Source organism: Sphaerulina musiva (assembly GCF_000320565.1).
Source record: "Sphaerulina musiva SO2202 unplaced genomic scaffold SEPMUscaffold_5, whole genome shotgun sequence".
Lineage (NCBI taxonomy): Eukaryota > Fungi > Ascomycota > Dothideomycetes > Mycosphaerellales > Mycosphaerellaceae > Sphaerulina > Sphaerulina musiva.
In genome coordinates, this window is record NW_016017387.1 from 1,054,170 (window position 1) to 1,072,012 (window position 17,843).

Genomic DNA, 17,843 nt, shown 5'->3' on the forward strand with positions numbered 1-17,843 from the left:
ACAGGAAAATCCGTGGTGATGGATTACGACTACTACTACTACTACTACTAGGACGAGGAGGAGGTACATGTACTGTCTCATCGGGAACAGTTTTCCATCATTTGTCTGACTCTCTTCGTCTGTTACCTACTATCCACTACTACTTGTACTGCTGGTCAGAGTGGGTAATTTGTAGTTGTAGTAGTAGTATTCTCTCTCTCTACTCTCCTCTCCAACACCCTTCCCACCCACCAGAAGCAGAAGCAGAAGCAGAAGCAGCAGAAGAAGAAGAAGAAGAAGAAGAAGAAGAAGAAGAAGAAAAAGAACAATGCTCCTCCTCTACCTCTACGACCGCCTCTTCTGGCTCACAATCGCCCACGCCCTCCTCGCCCACCTCACCTACAACCTTCTCCCCCTCGCAGGCGCCTCTCCACTCCTCTCCCACATCCTCACCTTCGCCGTCTTGGGGACCTACCTCGTCAAAACTCTCGACCACCTCGATCGCGAACGCCGCATTCGCCAACTCGGAAAACGTGCTACCTCACTACGCACCCACACGCCATTTAATATTGGAGTGTTATTGCAGGTGCTGTGGTATTTGAGTAAACATCGGACTCATGAGTATTGGTGGAAGATGTTTGGACAGAGACCTGGTGGTGGTGGTGCTGGGAATATTGGTGGGGAGAATGGGAGAAAGTTTCCGTATACGGTCGAGACGATTACGATTGGAGGGAGACTTGTGTTGACGGCGGATGAGGAGAATGTGAAAGCGATTTTGGCGACGCAGTTTGCGGATTATGGAAAAGGACCGCAGTTTCGGAAGGAGTGGAAGGACTTTTTGGGATTGAGTAGGTTTTTTCTTTTCTTTTTCCTTTTCTACCTCATTTGAGATCTACTAAGGTGCATGCACACTGGTTGTTGTGCTTCCTCTACTGATGAGGCGTGACGGGATCTGCAAGCCATGGCGACACCAAGGATCGTTCGTGGCCAGACCAGACTACGCCTTGTAGACAGACGGCGAATCTGGTCGTGGCGTGGTCGTGCCTCAGAGCTCTCTGTCTGCGAGCTTTGATTGAGGACAAGATTTAGTACATATAACAACAACAACAACAACAACAACAACAACAACAACAACAACAACAACATGCTTCAGTAACATCGACCGAAGGAAGCACAAAGCTGACTACAATGCGCAGGCATCTTCACCACCGACGGTGACGCATGGCATACCTCGCGGCAACTACTCCGCCCGCAGTTTATCAAAGATCGCGTATCGGACTTGCAAAAGTTCGAGCATCATGTCCAGAAACTCTTACCCATGTTAGCAGGCGTGAGCAACGGGGAGACGGTGCGTCTGGACGACTTGGTCTACCGATACACACTCGATGCAGCAACCGACTTTCTCTTCGGCACCGGAGTGGGCAGTCTCGAGAATGGCGAGACGGGCTTCGCCAAAGCCTTTGCAGACGTGCAAAACGTGCAAGGGCTGATTGCGCGGGCAGGTCCCATTCGTGCTTTGATCCCGAAGAAGAAGTTCTACCAAGGCTTGGAAGTGCTGAACAAATTCACGGATCGCTACATTGACCAGGCACTCGCATTGGGTCCTGATGAGCTCGAAAAGAAGAGCAAGAGCGACGAAGGCTACACCTTTTTGCACGCCATTGCCGCATACACTCGCGATCGACAGGTATTGCGCGATCAGCTCGTCGCAGTTCTCCTCGCCGGCCGCGACACCACCGCCGTCACCCTCTCCTGGCTCTTCTACGAACTGTCTCAACATCCCGAAATTGTAGCCAAGCTACGCAAAGAAATCATTGGGCTGGTCGGCCGAACGCGTGAGCCCACTTATGATGACCTCAAATCGATGCGATACTTGAACCACGTCGTCAATGAGACACTGCGTTTGTATCCCGTGGTTCCCTACAACGTGCGAGTGGCTCTGCAGGATTGCACTTTACCTCATGGTGGCGGACCAGATGGATCCGAACCTATTGGAATCACCAAAGATACGCCCGTTGGCTACTCGACGTTTGTGATGCAGCGTCGCGCGGATATCTATCCCCCAGCATCGAGCGGCTTCCCGGATCATCTTGCATTCGTTCCGGAGAGATGGTACGGATTTCTTTTTTGTTCTTGCCCTTTCCGCGCCCGTTTTCTTTCAGCGACCTCTTCAATATTTTTGGTTTGATGATCGACTGACCTGGTTTTTTTTTTCTGTGTGTTGTAGGGACAACTGGACACCCAAATCCTGGACATATATTCCCTTCAACGGCGGACCTCGAATCTGTATCGGTACGTACCTATCCAGCTATCATCTAATCACATGATGGAAGCTCTCTTGAGACTTCAGAAAGAGAGATGGAAAGAGAGTTACTTTTGATGATGATATACTGACGCAGCAGAAATAGGGCAACAATTCGCCTTGACAGAAATCGCATACACGGTCGTCAGAATTCTACAAACATTCGCCAAAGTCGAGAGTCGAATGAGTGGGCATCCGGGGTTCAAGTCGGATATTGTTTTGCAGCCTGCAGCAGGTGTTTATGTTGCTTTTCTTAAAGAGTAGTTACAACTTACAGGTACATGTACCTACCTAGGTAGTGGGTAGTAAATACTATTCCTCGCTTCTCAGGACGTAAACTGTGTATGTACGCACGATTAGAATGTGTGTGTACCTACGTGTGTGAGAGAGGAAAAATCAGAGACTCTCACAACGTCTACTTTGGCTCTCTCTTTCCCTTTTTTTCCTTTTCCTCCCTTCGTCTTCCACTCTCGAGGCGGCGTTTGTCCATCAATCATCTGACACACCAAGGCAGAAGAGAAAAGAAAACGTTGTTTATCGCAACTCGACCGGAGTTGAGCTGTGAAGCATGGTGTTGTTTGTTTTTGTTGTTTGTCAAAATCAAATCAAAACAAAAACAAAAACATGAATCAAAACATGAAAAGTCAAGATAAGATATAGAAACATGAGAACAAGAAAACGAGAAAACGAGAAAACATGAAACCAAGAAACCAACTCTGTAGAAGATCTAGACCCTTGTTTCTTCTTCTTCTTCTTCTTCTTCTTCTTCTTCTTCTTCTTCTACAAAAGTTGTTTGTTTGTTTGTTTGGTTTGTTGTTGATAAGAAAAACATCTCTTTTATTTTCCTGTTTTCCTCACATTCACATTTGCATATACCCAGTCCTCGCAAGTATCTCTCTACCTCCTACAGTAAACAAGCATCCAACACCCAACCACTACAGGGTATATACTTGTCCACAACCAAAAAAGGCGTTCATCAGCCCAAGTCTAGGTCAGGTCAGGTCAGGTTAGGTAGGTCTGCAGTAAAGTCTACCTCCTAGTCAGCTAGAGATTAAAAATGCAATGTGATGCGACGTGATGCGATGTTCTCCGCCGGGTATGTATGTTGTATGCACAGTACATGGGAGGTCCTGCAGGTACACGCAACACATCACAATCACATTCGTATTTTATTTTATGATTTTTTTATTGTTGAGTTGAGTTGAGTTGAGTTGACCCACCACTTGAGCTACCTGGTATGGGAAGGTAAGGTATTGCGGGAACTGCTGTGCTGTGCCCCGTGCAAGGAATTTGAATTTCAATAGAAACTACGGTACCTAGATATGCAGATAACAGATGTGTTTTTGTTTTCGTCGTCGGGAGAAACGAGAGGACTAACGGGCGTTGGTGGCAAAGCGGGCGGACGGATGGGCGAGGCGAGGGAGAGGAGAGGCAGCTGAGGTAAGGTAGAGTGGAGTGGACAGGTGGAGTGAGGTGGGGTGAGTGGGAAATGTTGGAGGAGTTGGGAGGAGGAAGGAAGGGAAGGAACTGGAAGGGACGGGAAATGTCTCGATCAGTCTACCTTCTACCTCCTAGGCTCCTACTACCTTTCTCCTCCCAGTCGCTACAGGACAGGACTACAGGTAACGGGCAGGCAGTTTCAATAATTACCTCAATTGTACCGGTCCTGTACCTGTACCTTCCAACTTCTAGTATCTTCTGAAGTCGGGTGTCACCCTATTTACTTTATTGCTACTACTACATACACTGCCTCTATCACGATAGTATATTATACTCCAGCTACACGGATAGACACTACAGCGGCATGTGTTCCGCATAGACGGGTTTACCCTAACAGGAAGTCTGCGAGTCAGCTTCACTATCGACCGTTCCCAGCCGGAAGTGCCGCGGGGCCGTCCGCCCTGTCACATCGTGTTGTACCCTTGTCCTGTCACCCACACGGCACACACGCCTTTGTGCGGCCCTGTTGTTTACTGTATCTCCATACCTAAACAATACCAGGTATCTCTCCACCTAAGCTCTCTCTTGTATACCAAAGAAGTACCTGTACCTCTTCTCCCTGTAAACACTTCGGTTGCAAGTTCCTGCTCGAGGACAAACGGTAGATGATGTGGAAGGTAAGGTACGTTGAACAACAAAAAAAGAACACCAAAAACAAAAAAACAAAAACATCCCGAGGGCCGCTGCAGCTGCGACCACGGCTCTGAAGTGGTTTAGTGCAACGCCGGTAGTCTGGGCTCGGGCCTGAGCTTGCATATTCCGATTGTGAATGGGTACGAACAGGGATAGCTGTTGTTCTCGAAGTCACCTCGCTAAAAGGTTGTGATTTGTGAATGTGGGCTGTAATAAGGGAATTCTATAGGGACGGACCTGTCTACAGTAGATAGGCTTGCTAGGGCCGTGGGAGAGATATATACGCCAAAAAGCAGTCGTGGGAAGGACGGGAAGGGAAGAAGAAAAGTGGTGGGGTGGGAGAAGGGGGAGGAGAAGGGGGAGGGGAGTCGAAGGAGTCCAGGAGGGTGGCGTTGTGGGCGGTTGATTGCAAGACGATCAATGTCTTGTCTGGCCCTCTCGTTTTGCCGTGCCTTCAGGGCTTCCCTTCCCTTGCCCTAGGAGAGGTAGGCTCCCATTCAGCCAATTCACATCTATTTCTACCCAGTTCCATGTTAAATACCTGAGATATTGCCACTCTCAGGTACCGTCCAGCGTCCGCTCCCGTATTCGAGAGCTGAGCTCCACTGGCTATTGCTGGTACCTTGCAGGGTCATCCTGGCTACTGAGCTGTGCCGCGCTGTTGGGGTGGAGCCCCGAGAAGAAATCTAGCGCATTGGAATTTCGCTATTGGCTAGACGCGACCCCGGTGCTGTGCAGTCGGATAGAGTCCGGAGCAATGAGAGGGCGGGAGAGAGGCAGAAAGCGAGAAAAGAGGGACGCGGCACGCAAACAAAACATCAACACACAGACTCCCGCTACATCCAGCCTTTTTTTACTCACCCGCTACTACCACTACCACTACTACTACTACAGTACTACTACTACTCCTACTATCAGGTAGTACTATCACACCTCCACGGACCACCACTGCGCCCTCCTCCTAGGCAACTCAACAGCATCACACCACCACCCGCTATATCTCACCATACCACACGCGGTCCCACGCGTCAAGACGTCCCTCTCGGGTCCTGCTGTTTGTCCTTGCTGCTCTTCTCCCTCCTCCCTCATCTCGCCCGCCCGCCTGCAGTGCAGCAGACGCCATACTGCAAAAACCGCCCGGACTGCCACCTGCTGCATCCTGTCCACTGTTCACACCTTCTTTATCTCGACTCCCTTCCACTCCCTTGCAGCACCCATCCGCACCAGCTCTCCTGCTGCTCTGGCCATCCATATGCAGAACAAGTGAAGCCGTTGCTCCACCCAGCCATCCACCCATCATGTCCGCCGTAACATCCCACCATCGCTCTACACCCTCGTCGGTCTCCTGCAATGGCTCGCCATATCAGCTCATCCTCGATCACATCCTCTCATATCCCGGCAGCTATGAGATTCCGCTTCGAACCATGTACGGATTGAACTGCGTGCCGAGAACTGCAACCTCTGCAGCCACTCCGTCTCCCACTGGGCCGCCGCCCGCCGTGCCGCATGCATCCACCTCCTCCGCCTCCACCGCCTCCTCCTCCGACTGCCCATCGACGCAATCCTTGACCGACAGCCTGATCTCGCACTTGTCCCAGCTGTCGACGCAATCGCAATCACGTTTGCCTCCCAACTTCATCACTGCATTCTTGCAAAAATGCTTCCCCTCTCACCTTCCCCGAGTGGACTTTCCCCAAGCCCTTACGGGTCTCGACTATTTGAAAGATTTGGAGACACGCAGAAGACGGGAATGTGCATCTGCAATGAGTCGACTGGGCATCGATCGAGACGCACTGGAGCGGGACGGTACAGCACTCTCACCCCGCTGCCTGCGATGGGTCAAGGCGGCCGAAGAGAAGGAGAGAAAGGTGGACCAGCTGTACACGCAAATCTACGTGGGTCTGAGACGTTGGATTTTGATCAACGAATTGTCCTTGCAGCCATTCCACAAGCACAACTGTGTGGCCATGCTCAACACCCTCTACCCACCTGCTGCCATTGCCGAACAGACTCCGCCCACCACCCTTCTGACCCCTACTGTGCTCCAAACCCAACGTGATGGCTTCTTCAAGTACATTCAGGCAGTGGAGACCAATGGTCCTCGGATGCTCACCAACCTTTTGCAACAAGGGAAAGGGCCCTTGGACGTCAATGGCTGGGAAGCGGTGGTTCGGAACCTCAGCATGTACCTCCAGGTGGCCAACAGCATGATCAATGAATGTATGCAAGTTGCCAACGATGCGTATGCTGCCGACTCACCACGCAACTCCCAACATACGCGCAAGGCAGACTCCGGTGCCAGCTTTGGTAACATTGTGGAAGCGGAGCAACTCAACCGCAAAAAGGTCGACTCGGGAATCAGCTTCGGAAGCGCTCCGAGCACAGAGAATCTCTGCCGCCGACGAGGAGACTCGACCACCAGCTTTAACAGTGCTTCCGGCATCGAGCAGAGGCCCGCGACCCGCGACTCCAACCATGCTGCTCCCACCACCTCATCTTTTGATCTCATTCCACCCAAGACTCCTTCGGGCGGTCGGCGGGGAACAGGTATGGAGCGACTGGCACGAGGTCTCCGATCGATGGGACGCAGCCGGACCGACGTCACGGAGATGATTCACGATCACGGAGACGCTCTCGCCTCACCCCCGTCCGAGAAGTCCCGACCGCTCCTCAAAAAGATGCGAAGCTTGGGGGCACTCAGCGAACGCAAGTCATCCGGCCTCGGCAGTCGACCCAACTACATCACTCCCGTGTTTGACGTCGAGGCCATGCGAAAAGAGCGCGCTGCAGTCGAATGCCGTATGGCACTCGACACATCGAGCTAGCGACTCCGGAATGAGGCGTAGTCCATTCTGTGGACCTGCGCTCGAAGTGTTTTGACGATGAATGGAGACGATACATCGATATGAGCATAGGCGGGAAGGGTACCGCTCCGGCGCCCTCTTTACGCACAGCATATGGCGAACCAGTGATAAGGGGCCCCCGGCCATGGTTTTCATAATTACGCGCGCTAATACATCAGTAACGAGAAGGTAGTCCCCGCGGACAGAGAAGAAAGCAAAGGAATGACGGGAAAGGAATCAAAAAAGGGCAGGCAGGCAGGAAAAAGCCAGATGTGACGCTGGGTGTGATCACGACCATGTCTACAGTACGGAAAGCGGACAGGAGTTTTTGATTGAAATTGGGATTTTGTGACTATTGAGCGAAGGTGTTGTGGCTACTGGGTAACTTTGGACGGGACTCGAAAGAGATTGGCATGACGGTGATGTGTTGGATGAGAGTCCGGTATTGGACGCTTGAAGCTCAGAACGAGACCAACGTGTCGCTGCACATAGTGTGTGAGGCTAGCGAATGCCAATGAAGCATCAGCTGCTATACCTGACATTTCTTGTTCTTTTCCCGCCTCTAATCCCGTTTTGATGTTCCTCTTTTGGTAAATCCTTGCTACTACAATCCCGATGCGGTTACTCAGACCCACAGCCGCTTCATGTGTCACTTGTGTCGGGCACATTGTCAATACCGCACTTCACGTTACACCACCGCTCAGAGGTCGGTCCATCGCCACAAGATCGTTAGAGCCTTAAGAGGCAACCGCCGACTGGAGGGAGACTACAGGTACCTGTAGCATTTCGCAATACCTACCTTACCTATATCTACCTACCTATCCATAGAAGGGATGTTCGGTATCTGTCGTCGACTCCGTTGGAAAACAGCGCCTCAAATCTCCCACCGCCAGTTTTCATCCTTCAAGTACCTGTATGCTTCGAAAATGGACTTCACTCCTCGCCCTTTGTTGTTGGAAGAGGAGACTCTGGACTGCTACTCTCCCGATCAGTTCTATCCCGTCGCTGTCGGCGAAGTGCTCAATTCTAGTTATCGAGTTGTGGGAAAATTGGGGTATGGTGCGCAAGCTACTGTGTGGTTGTGTCGGGATGTTAGGTGGGTGAGATATGATTGATTGATAGATTGGAAACATTTCCCGCTCGGCCTCAACGACTGACGCTGCAAGGAAAGGGATCGCAGTTTTGTCGCCGTCAAGGTCTGTTGTACTCGGAATGGTTATCAATCGGCTCGCGTTCATCAGGAATTGCAATTCTACGAGCGCGTCAGTTCGCTCCAGACTACCACAAATCATCCTGGCCAATCTTTCATTCGTGGTCTCCTCGAAACGTTTGAAATCGTAGGCCCGACGGGCCAACATCTCTGTCTGGTGCATACCCCGATGCATATGACTATTCGAGAGTTTCAATGCTTGAATTCGTCCTGTCGATTGAACGAGACGCTGTTGCGGTGGACTTTGAGTAATGTTTTGCAAGCGCTTGCATTTTTACATGAAGAAGCGGAAGTTGTACATACTGGTCAGGAGAAGCTAGTTTCGTCTTCTTCTTTCTTTTTTAGCTGACGGGGAAACACAGATATCAATCCATCCAACATCATGATGACTGTCGCCGACGAATCTCTTCTCGAGCGCGTGGAGACGGCCGAAGCGGAAAACGCGTTGCCCAAAAAGGTTGTAGACAATCTTCGAACTATATACACCTCTCACAAACTTGGTCTTCCCAAGGACGGGCTCTGGGGCCAACCAGCTCTGTGTGATTTCGGAGAAGCTCGCATCGGAAAATTTCACAAAGGTCTCATTCAGCCGGATTTGTACCGCGCCCCTGAAGTGTTGTTCGGGATGGAATGGGGTCCCAGTGTCGACATTTGGAGTGTCGCAGTTATGGTGAGTGTGTGCTAAAAACCCTCCCATTGGCGCCTTTTTTTTTACTATCCACTCATTCTCGATCATCTAGGTGTGGGATCTTCTTGAGAACAGACACTTGTTTGACGCTATTCATCCCGAGAATGGGGAAATGTCCGCAACTCACTACGTTGCGGAGATGGTTGCGTATCTCGGATTGCCTCCACGGGAGTATATCCATCGAAGCGAAACCACGGCCAAGGTTTTTGACAAACATGGTGAGTTCTTCTACTTCCTTAACCTACTCCAAAAAAAACCCCCCTCATCTCTTTCTGGCGAAGATTTGCTGCTGAAATCAATCATATCAGGTCAATGGAAAAACGCAGGAGGAGTCGCTATCCCTTCGCTCTCGCTGGAAAGTTCCATTACTACTGCTTTTGACGGCGAGAGGAAGCGTTTGTTTCTGGAATTCATCAAGTCTATGCTACAGTGGTTACCTGAAAAGAGAAAAACGGCTTCGGAACTCCTCCGGGACCCTTGGCTGAATGCGAAATGTATTGTTGAGTGAGTGAGTGAGTGAGTGAGTGAGTGCGCAAGGTAGGAGGTAGCTCGGCTAGATGAGGTACTGTATACTATATGGAGGGAAGGAAAGCCCGCCAAGCTTTCAAAATTGCCGACGTAGGTACTTACTAGTACCACCTCAGCTGACGTTCTAGACTGGCTTCCATGTATTCTACCCACTTACATGTACTTACCGTTCTTGCACCTGATTTTTTTACATAGCTAATAATCGCATCTCCTCAGTGCAAAGACTTCAAGACTTTCAAGACTTCAAGAACTTGGATCTGCGACGTCTTGACGACGAAAAAACATGGCCTACGCAGAAGAATGGTTCGATCGATGGGGAGTTGCAAACTATACGAGTCAGACGCGTGCATGAAAGGTCGAGAGTCGCAAGAAAAAGCCATTGCGTAGGGCGTAGGAAACAGGTCTCGGCTGTGATTTGGATTTGGGGATTTGGGGTTGTATACAACTACGTTTGCATCTGCTCTTTACCTTCACTGTTCTTTTTTGCTTGTACTTTTTTTCTGTATAGGTGAAAACGACTTTTTATTTTTCGCACGACGATAAATCTTTGTAACGCAGGATACGAAAGTACCTACCTTACAGTAGGAGGAGGCAAGCAGACACGCAAGCATAACCATCAATCATCATCAATCATGGGGGATATCGGATCCGAAGCAGCAACACCAGTACCAGCGAGTCCAACGACACTGGATATGACGACTGTCCCCGTAGACGAACTCTGCATGACATTTTCACTCGCCACTGCCGCGAGCAATTCCTCTTCGACGTTTATCTCGCAGACCAAGCAAGGCCGCCGCATAATATCCGATTCTCTTTTCTCCTCCTCCTCCTCCTCCTCGCACGAATTCTCGCCATTACCAGTCGGTCTCACAGTTGCGGGAACTCTCGTCGATGATCCGAGTACTATCACCGCGCCGTTTCTTCCGGGAGATACGATTCTCGCGTGTTTGACGCCGGAAACCGCGTCGGGGTGTATTCTATCGCCTCCTCCTCCTTCGACAACGATTCGGAAGCATCATGACGAGTCTTTGTCGGCATCATTGCAGCAACAATCACTGCATGATGATAACGATGAAAAACAACAACCTCCCCTCCGACTCCGCATCCCCACGATATCCGCTCTCGAACTCCCACCCACCATGTCCCCCTCTATAGGCTGTGCACACCTCACGGCACTCCTCACGGGAGCGGCAATTCTCAAGCAAGAATTACACATCCCCATCACACGCACACCCAGCGCGTCGCCCAATTTGGCCGAGGAGAGTGGAGTGCGGAGTTATAACGATAAACGCATTCTGGTGATTGGAGGGGAGACGGTGTTGGGAGCGGCGATGGTGCAGTTGCTTCATCGGGCGTTGCCGGAGGCGAAGGTGTATGTTTTATGTGGTGTTGGAGGGAGGAAGGAGAAGGAGGAGAGTAAGAAGAATAAGGAGCTTGAGGAGGAAGGGAAGGAGGAGCGGCTACAACTACTGAAGCAAAGAACAAAACATCTCCTAGGTCTCGGGGCGATATCTGCGACAGATGGGGACGCGAAGGATCTGATGGATCATCTGTCGCCGAGTTTTGACATTCTGGTGCATGCGGTCAAGGGGCGAGAGGTGCGAAAGGATGTCATGGGTGCTTTGGATGGAATGGCAAAGCTGGTGGATTGTGGATCTCTGGATGTGGAAGCGGCAGTGGGGAAGTTTGTGGAAGAGGAGCAGGATTGTGTGACTTCTCTGCATGAGATGTTGCTGAAGGCGGCGGATGTGTTTGATGGAGTGGAAGAAGAAGAAGAGGTGAGGACAGGCGGATCTGTTGGTGGTGGTGGTGATCACGTGCGCAACAAGATGAAGCTGGCATATCGGTTTGATCGGGAAGATTCTGGCGCAGTGGTCGTCGACCCTGTGGCATAAGAAGTTCTTTTCCTTGATTAGGTGATGATGGTTCATGATTTGACGATGGATACATATCTAAGTAGTGCGAGTTCGATACCCCATAATGAATGTAAAATTGTTCCTTTGCTTGAATGGGAATAATGTCGCTTATGTATAGCTGGTCTCATTTTCACAGTTCTACCTCCTAGGAGGTACATGTAGTGGGCGGCAGAGGCAGTTTCGCAGCTGATCTTTCTGGAGAAGCGCACAGAGGGCACCGAAAAAGGTCTTATGATGGACAGTTATTACATTAGCGGAGGCAACGTGAACTAGTGCGCCGATGGAGGTGCATGTCGTGACTGGTGGCACATGAATCTAGCTGCGGATCTCACCTCATCGGAGAGGGGCATGGCATTATCATGATGTCTGCTATCGTCATTCTCTGCCCATTGGGCCATCTCTCAATTCCAAGTTTTCAACTCCTCCTAAGACTCTCTCTTCTTGGCTGACGGAGTGAATTATGGAGGTAATGTTGCTGACACGTTGCTGACATGACAGAAAGAGTGGGGTCAAGGTTTTGGCACGTGGCAGGCAAGGCAAAGGAAGGGTCGGTGCATGGACAAGACCAGGATGGGCGCCCAGCATCTGCCTGCCTTCTTCTATGAATACCTACCTTACCTGGTACTCTGCATCCTCATCAATCTTGGCACCTGACCTGCGAACCTGAACTCATTCATCCCTTCTACCTCCCTCTCGTCCCCGACACTCATAACCGCTTGCTCTGCTTCTTCCTGGACCTCACATTCGTAGTGGGACATGCGCCAACAACACGCCCGGTAAAGACATATCACTCCCCACAGCGCGACTATGCGCCGCAAAGTCCTCCTCGGCGTCATCGCCCTCGCCTTCTCCTCTCCCGCCTTCGCTGGCACCAAGTACCCTTCGGGACTGATCGTCCAACATCTCTCCGGCCCCGACCACTGCGATCGCCCCACGCGCCCGCAAGATACCATCTCGGTGCACTACAAAGGCACCCTACAATCCGATGGCTCACTCTTCGACGAGAGCTACAAGCGCGGCAAGCCTTTTGAATTCACCATCGGAGCCGGTCAGGTCATCAAAGGATGGGACGAGGGACTGCTAGGGATGTGCGCGGGCGAGAAGAGGAAGCTGACTATCCCGCCTGAGATGGGTTATGGAAGTCATGGCGCAGGAGGCGGCAAGATACCAGGAGGCGCAACCCTCATATTCGAGACGGAGCTGCTGAAGATTGTCCACGAGAGTACTCTGCCGCCTACCACATCTCTGCCTACAGGAGAGCCCTTCCCTGATGATGCTGATACCAAGCCCGCCTCGCCCGCCAGCATGGACGAGGCAGACACACTGCCCGATCCTCTGATGGCGGTTCATGATAAGGAAAAGGGCAAGGGCAAGGGTAATGGAGGTGGAGGAGCCCCGACTGATGGCCCTCCCGAGGAAGCGCATTGCAATCTTCTGGGCAAATTCGCCCTTTTCGTACAGGGCGCTCTCGGTGCCCTGGCCGTACTCACCCTGGTCTTCAAGCGGTGGCGAGAAACGCACAAACGACCCTGGAAAATCTTCTTGTTCGATGTGAGCAAGCAGTTGCTGGGTTCCATGCTCACCCACGGCCTCAACTTGCTCATGAGCACCATGGGCGCCGTGGATGTGGCTAATGCAGCTGCTACTGTGGCCACTACCATAGATTCTGCCGACGATGATGGCAAAAGGCCCAACCCGTGCTCATTCTACCTGCTGAACCTTGGCATTGATGTGAGTATTTTCTTCCCAAAAGCCCTCCTCGAACGCCTGACATGTGCTGATGATCGCCCAGACCACCCTTGGTGTGCCTGTGCTCTATTTCCTCCTCAAAATCCTCCACGCCGCCTTCCTTCGCACCCCCTTGGCGAATCCTCCCGAGTCCATCAAGTCAGGAAACTATGATAGCCCCCCACGCATTACCTGGTACCTCAAGCAGCTCCTCATCTACTGCATCGGCCTCAGTCTGATGAAACTCTGCGTCTTCTTCCTCTTCCTCGCCATGCCCTTTTTGCCTTGGATAGGCGATTGGGCTCTGCGCTGGACAGAAGGTAACGAAGCTCTGCAGATTGTGTTTACCATGTTCTTGTTCCCACTCGCCATGAATGCTTTACAGTACTGGATCATTGACAGTTTCATCATGGACAAGAAGAATGCCGCGGACACGGAGCAGAAATACAGCCGTGTTGACGACGACGAAGAAGACGGAGGCGTTGACGAGAGGAGTCGCTTGACTCATGTCGATGATGAAGATGATGAGCAGGTGACGGGGAAGGACAGCGGAGTGGTCCAGACTGAGATCGCGTATGACGCGCCATTGAAGGAGATGAATCCTACGCCCATACCCATCGAGGAGGATGACGATGAGGGAAAAGCTGGGTCTAGTCGACGCAGTTCGCCCCGATGACATGGTCCGCCAGGTGTCGTGACTAGAGTCTCTTGTGCAAGGCGTTGGGGAATTGGGACATTTTTGGATTACATGTGCGCCGGATATGACTGAACGACAGCACCATTATTTTTTCGGGCATCTCGCGAAGAAGACATGAAATACAGATTATTCTGAGATGCAGCTTTCGCTATAGAAGTTCGCTCCAAGTCTCGCGTATTGGAGCTCATGCCTGCCTAGGTTAAGAAGTGAAAAGAAAGAGAAAAACAATCCATCATTTCACTTGAGATCGGAGCTCGACTTGTGCAAATCATTCATCGTCATTCATCATTTCATCAACTCTGAGCCAGTCTTGCATACCTGATCTTTCTATCATGAACAGAACAGGACAAAACAGGAACGAACGCTGTCAAATGAATCTACTTCTTCTCCGCCCTTGTATCGTTCTTGGCCTGGTCTCAGATGTGGACAAATATTCAGCTTGTTGTCTGTGTGAAATGTTGTTGTTACGATTATTATCAACGACTGTGTATGATCAGTCGTGGTAGAGTATGAACCTCGTTGAGGCTAACAATTGGCTGAGAGGCACCCATCACTATAGCCATCGTCGGCGTGCATGCTCATGATCATTCTCATGTTGGTGCGTGCTGAGGAGGACATGGGTCACATGGTCGATATAGACAGTACAATCACTGACGGATATCTCCGATCAGAATTCAAGCGAAGGCTCGTCGTTTGTATTACTCAGTATAGGTAAGGTACTGTAGATACCATATCATCGGCAAAAAAGAGACGACAAAGGGGTGGCGTTTGGTGCAAGATCACTGCCAAGAAGACTGAACAGGGATTCGTCGGCGGTTCGAGGGACTGGGCAATAAAATTCTCTCTCTCTCTCTCACTTTCTCACTCACTCTCACTCTTTCACTCTCGTGCCTCCGTAACATCGACGGGAAGTTAGGGGTATATGTATGCGGTGAAGTGAACGGTGCCTTGGGGAAGAAACATCAACATCCCTCCCCCCTTTATCTCCCTCCACTATACTGTCATTCGACGTTATCAAAAATATTCCTCTCCCGGAACCCCGTGTGCCAAGACGATGCTATATCTCGCATCTGGTGGTGAGCCAGTCCAGCCAAGCACACGCCCAGCCCCCAGGGATCGGAGTAGCCCATCCCATGCATGCCTTTGCCATGCCTCCAGCGAGTCCAGCCCACCGTAAGACCGCAGTCATGGACTCTTCCTATCTCGCCAAGCTAAGGCGCGGCGCACGCGAGAGTGCTTGAACACGGCCCTCCTACCTCATCTGGCAAGTCTGGCAAGTGATGGTAACTCAGAGGTAACACCTGCGCCTACCAAGTACCTTGGACACGGTAAGCAACATGGCCATTCAAGAACCTGTCGAGTCCGCTCTCCAGAGCCTCCGTTCTTCTCAGGTCAGACTTCGCAGCAGACACTTAAGCAAAAAATGGTCCCCACTTGGCCTCGCGCTCTGGCGCTGACTACCCTGGTCTCATCATGTCTGAGCGTGTCCGCAGAAGACGTGTTATATTCCAAGCGACATCAGAAGCGGTATATTGATGCAGAAGGCCACTGGAACCAGTCGTTCTTCCACATCAATGACGTTCACGCGCACTTGGACGAGTTCCGCTCTTCTGGAACCGACTGCACCGATCCCACTCGAGGTTGTTATGGAGGTTACGCCCGCGTCAGCGAAGTCGTCAATGAGCGCCGACCGGTCCTGAACAGCAGCTTGTTCCTCAATGCTGGAGACGAGTTTCAAGGAACCTTGTTCTACACCTACTATGGCGGCGAAAAGATCGCCGAAACCATCAATCAGCTCGGCTTCGACGGCATGACTCTCGGTAAGTGTATCTGTCGTTCAAGCAACTCTCGGCAGTGAAGAAGCCGCAGTCACTCATCGAGAGTAACAGGAAACCATGAATTCGATGGCGGTGACGATATGCTTGGGGACTTCCTGGAGAACCTCACTTTCCCCATCATTTCTGCCAATATCCAATCCGGCCATCCCGTTCTCAATCGTACCATCAAGCCTTTCCACATCTATGAGCAGTTTGAGCTTGCCGTCATTGGCGTCACGACTGAGACCACACCTGACATTTCGAGTCCTGGTGAGACGACCACTTTCTCCAATCCCATCGAAGCCGTGCAAAACACAATCAACTTCATCAAAGAGACGACCAACATCACCAGGATTGCAGCTCTCACGCACATCGGTTATGAGAACGACCAGGAGCTCGCTCAGAGCACGACCGGTCTGCATCTGATCATGGGCGGTCATTCGCATACTCCGCTCGGCACGGGAGAGGGGGAAGAGGGGTCCTACCCAACGATTGTCGAAAACCTGGATGGCGAAGAAGTTTTTGTGGTGACTGCATACCGTAAGTACCTTTTCCACTCCCGTCGGCGTGCCTGAAAAGGTAGACGCATACTGACACCGTCAGGTTGGGGCGAGTACCTGGGCTACATTGATGTCACGTACGATGCCGAAGGCAAGATCCTGGCATATCATGGCGCCCCCATTCACCTTACCAACACCACTGAGCAGAATGCGACTTTGCAGACTCAGATTGAGGCATGGAGAGGGCCCTTTGAAGAGTTCGCAGCACAAGTGATTGGCGTGTCCAACGTCGTGCTCGAGCAGTCGACATGCCAAGAAGAGGAGTGTTTGCTGGGCGACTTCATGGCGGATGCCATGTTCACTTACCGACAGAACGAAAGCGATTCGGTCGATTTTGCTATCATCAACGCAGGTGGAATCCGCGCTACAATCGACGCGGGCAACATTACTCGCGGCGAGGTCCTTACCAGCTTTCCGTTTGGAAATTCCCTGGTCGAGGTCACCATGTCTGGAGATGACCTGTGGAAGGTGCTCGAGGGCGTTTTCAGCGGTGTCAATCAATTCAACGGAGAAGAAGTCACGAGCTTCCCACAAGTCAGCCGAGGCATCAAGATTGAGTACAATCCAGAAAACGAGAGTGGAAGCAAACTCGTCTCTGTCATGATTGGCGATTCTAGCCTCGACCGCGAGGAAATGTACAACATCGTCACCTTGGACTTCCTCGCCGGCGGAGGCGACCAAATCTTCACCGGCTTAACCCTGGGCAATACCATCACCCTCGAAACTCAAGATGAGATTCTAGTCCGCCACATCGAATCTCAATCCCCCGTCGACATTTCGCTTGACGGCAGGATTTCCGCTGTGAGCGGCACTGCGCCCACCTCTGGCGACGATGACAGCGTTGAAGGCGGCTCATCAGATTCCACAAACGGTACCGTGCCGACGACGGGAGATGCGAGCGGAGCCCTCCGCGTGCATGCTCACGCTGGTATTGCGCTTGCGGGTCTTCTAGCGTGTATTATGGTAGCTTGATAGAAGAAAGAGAATATGAAACGATACGCATTATGTGGACATATGATTGATTTTCTTTCGCACACACGTAATTGCGCAATCATGATAATAATAACAGCTGCTCAGGAAACCATGTCACGATAGGAGTTTAACTATATTCACTATGAGATATGCTGATGCTTCGCGGGTCTTTTCATTTTTACGCCAGTTAGTAGTGGCAAGTGTCATCATTCTTCCCTCTGACGTTGTCTTTTTTTTTTCTTCACTCATTTTTTCGGCCTCGGAGCCTGCCTGGTTTTTTTTTTGGCTGGAATACCAAGGGTTGATGGGTGCATGTGAGGAAGACGATGAGGATGAGACGGGAGGAGCAGAAGGAGTTTGGGGGGGGGGGGGGGTTGGTGTAGTGGACTTTTTTATCTTTTTCTCTCTCTCTTCGATCTATCTTTTTTTTATATGCCGGAATATCAACATGACATGTCAGATGTGAGAAA

At 51.2% G+C, this 17,843-nt stretch overlaps 6 protein-coding genes across 6 annotated transcripts; all 6 read left to right on the forward strand.

Moving 5' to 3' along the window:
* The first annotated feature begins 64 nt into the window (after positions 1 to 64).
* On the forward strand, positions 65 to 2,680 carry SEPMUDRAFT_149283 (cytochrome P450 52A11). Its single transcript, XM_016905461.1, has 4 exons — positions 65 to 827; positions 1,176 to 2,091; positions 2,207 to 2,271; positions 2,388 to 2,680. Exons 1-4 carry the CDS (start codon positions 308 to 310, stop codon positions 2,543 to 2,545), a joined length of 1,659 nt encoding a protein of 552 aa, XP_016760805.1. The 5' UTR covers positions 65 to 307; the 3' UTR covers positions 2,546 to 2,680.
* A 2,559-nt stretch (positions 2,681 to 5,239) lies between these two features.
* On the forward strand, positions 5,240 to 7,797 carry SEPMUDRAFT_149284 (uncharacterized protein). The gene has a single exon (XM_016905462.1). The coding sequence runs from the start codon at positions 5,713 to 5,715 to the stop codon at positions 7,237 to 7,239; it is 1,527 nt and encodes a 508-aa protein (XP_016760806.1). The 5' UTR covers positions 5,240 to 5,712; the 3' UTR covers positions 7,240 to 7,797.
* A 306-nt stretch (positions 7,798 to 8,103) lies between these two features.
* SEPMUDRAFT_125812 (kinase domain-containing protein) lies at positions 8,104 to 9,858 on the forward strand. Its single transcript, XM_016902014.1, has 5 exons — positions 8,104 to 8,353; positions 8,429 to 8,772; positions 8,830 to 9,137; positions 9,208 to 9,373; positions 9,464 to 9,858. The coding sequence occupies exons 1-5, from the start codon at positions 8,184 to 8,186 to the stop codon at positions 9,661 to 9,663; spliced, it is 1,188 nt and encodes a 395-aa protein (XP_016760807.1). The 5' UTR covers positions 8,104 to 8,183; the 3' UTR covers positions 9,664 to 9,858.
* On the forward strand, positions 8,104 to 11,660 carry SEPMUDRAFT_149285 (uncharacterized protein). The gene is made up of 6 exons (XM_016905463.1): positions 8,104 to 8,353; positions 8,429 to 8,772; positions 8,830 to 9,137; positions 9,208 to 9,373; positions 9,464 to 9,659; positions 9,900 to 11,660. The coding sequence occupies exon 6, from the start codon at positions 10,316 to 10,318 to the stop codon at positions 11,576 to 11,578; it is 1,263 nt and encodes a 420-aa protein (XP_016760808.1). The 5' UTR covers positions 8,104 to 8,353; positions 8,429 to 8,772; positions 8,830 to 9,137; positions 9,208 to 9,373; positions 9,464 to 9,659; positions 9,900 to 10,315; the 3' UTR covers positions 11,579 to 11,660.
* Positions 11,661 to 12,257: 597 nt separating this feature from the next.
* On the forward strand, positions 12,258 to 14,411 carry SEPMUDRAFT_149287 (FKBP_C-domain-containing protein). The gene is made up of 2 exons (XM_016905464.1): positions 12,258 to 13,330; positions 13,392 to 14,411. Exons 1-2 carry the CDS (start codon positions 12,407 to 12,409, stop codon positions 14,001 to 14,003), a joined length of 1,536 nt encoding a protein of 511 aa, XP_016760809.1. The 5' UTR covers positions 12,258 to 12,406; the 3' UTR covers positions 14,004 to 14,411.
* A 900-nt stretch (positions 14,412 to 15,311) lies between these two features.
* SEPMUDRAFT_149289 (Metallo-dependent phosphatase) lies at positions 15,312 to 17,464 on the forward strand. The gene is made up of 3 exons (XM_016905465.1): positions 15,312 to 15,844; positions 15,914 to 16,381; positions 16,445 to 17,464. Exons 1-3 carry the CDS (start codon positions 15,448 to 15,450, stop codon positions 17,371 to 17,373), a joined length of 1,794 nt encoding a protein of 597 aa, XP_016760810.1. The 5' UTR covers positions 15,312 to 15,447; the 3' UTR covers positions 17,374 to 17,464.
* Positions 17,465 to 17,843: the final 379 nt, after the last annotated feature.

Excerpts from the sequence above, each read along its gene's own strand:
- SEPMUDRAFT_149283 (XM_016905461.1), top strand. The coding sequence starts at position 308 with ATGCTCCTCCTCTACCTCTACGACCGCCTCTTCTGGCTCACAATCGCC. Across the intron at positions 828-1,175 it reads GAAGGACTTTTTGGGATTGA|GCATCTTCACCACCGACGGT; the intron begins GTAGGTTTTTTC and ends TACAATGCGCAG. Across the intron at positions 2,272-2,387 it reads CGGACCTCGAATCTGTATCG|GGCAACAATTCGCCTTGACA; the intron begins GTACGTACCTAT and ends CAGCAGAAATAG.
- SEPMUDRAFT_149284 (XM_016905462.1), top strand. The coding sequence starts at position 5,713 with ATGTCCGCCGTAACATCCCACCATCGCTCTACACCCTCGTCGGTCTCC.
- SEPMUDRAFT_125812 (XM_016902014.1), top strand. The coding sequence starts at position 8,184 with ATGGACTTCACTCCTCGCCCTTTGTTGTTGGAAGAGGAGACTCTGGAC. Across the intron at positions 9,138-9,207 it reads TTTGGAGTGTCGCAGTTATG|GTGTGGGATCTTCTTGAGAA; the intron begins GTGAGTGTGTGC and ends TCGATCATCTAG. Across the intron at positions 9,374-9,463 it reads CAAGGTTTTTGACAAACATG|GTCAATGGAAAAACGCAGGA; the intron begins GTGAGTTCTTCT and ends CAATCATATCAG.
- SEPMUDRAFT_149285 (XM_016905463.1), top strand. The coding sequence starts at position 10,316 with ATGGGGGATATCGGATCCGAAGCAGCAACACCAGTACCAGCGAGTCCA.
- SEPMUDRAFT_149287 (XM_016905464.1), top strand. The coding sequence starts at position 12,407 with ATGCGCCGCAAAGTCCTCCTCGGCGTCATCGCCCTCGCCTTCTCCTCT. Across the intron at positions 13,331-13,391 it reads TGCTGAACCTTGGCATTGAT|ACCACCCTTGGTGTGCCTGT; the intron begins GTGAGTATTTTC and ends ATGATCGCCCAG.
- SEPMUDRAFT_149289 (XM_016905465.1), top strand. The coding sequence starts at position 15,448 with ATGGTCCCCACTTGGCCTCGCGCTCTGGCGCTGACTACCCTGGTCTCA. Across the intron at positions 15,845-15,913 it reads CTTCGACGGCATGACTCTCG|GAAACCATGAATTCGATGGC; the intron begins GTAAGTGTATCT and ends CGAGAGTAACAG. Across the intron at positions 16,382-16,444 it reads TTTTGTGGTGACTGCATACC|GTTGGGGCGAGTACCTGGGC; the intron begins GTAAGTACCTTT and ends TGACACCGTCAG.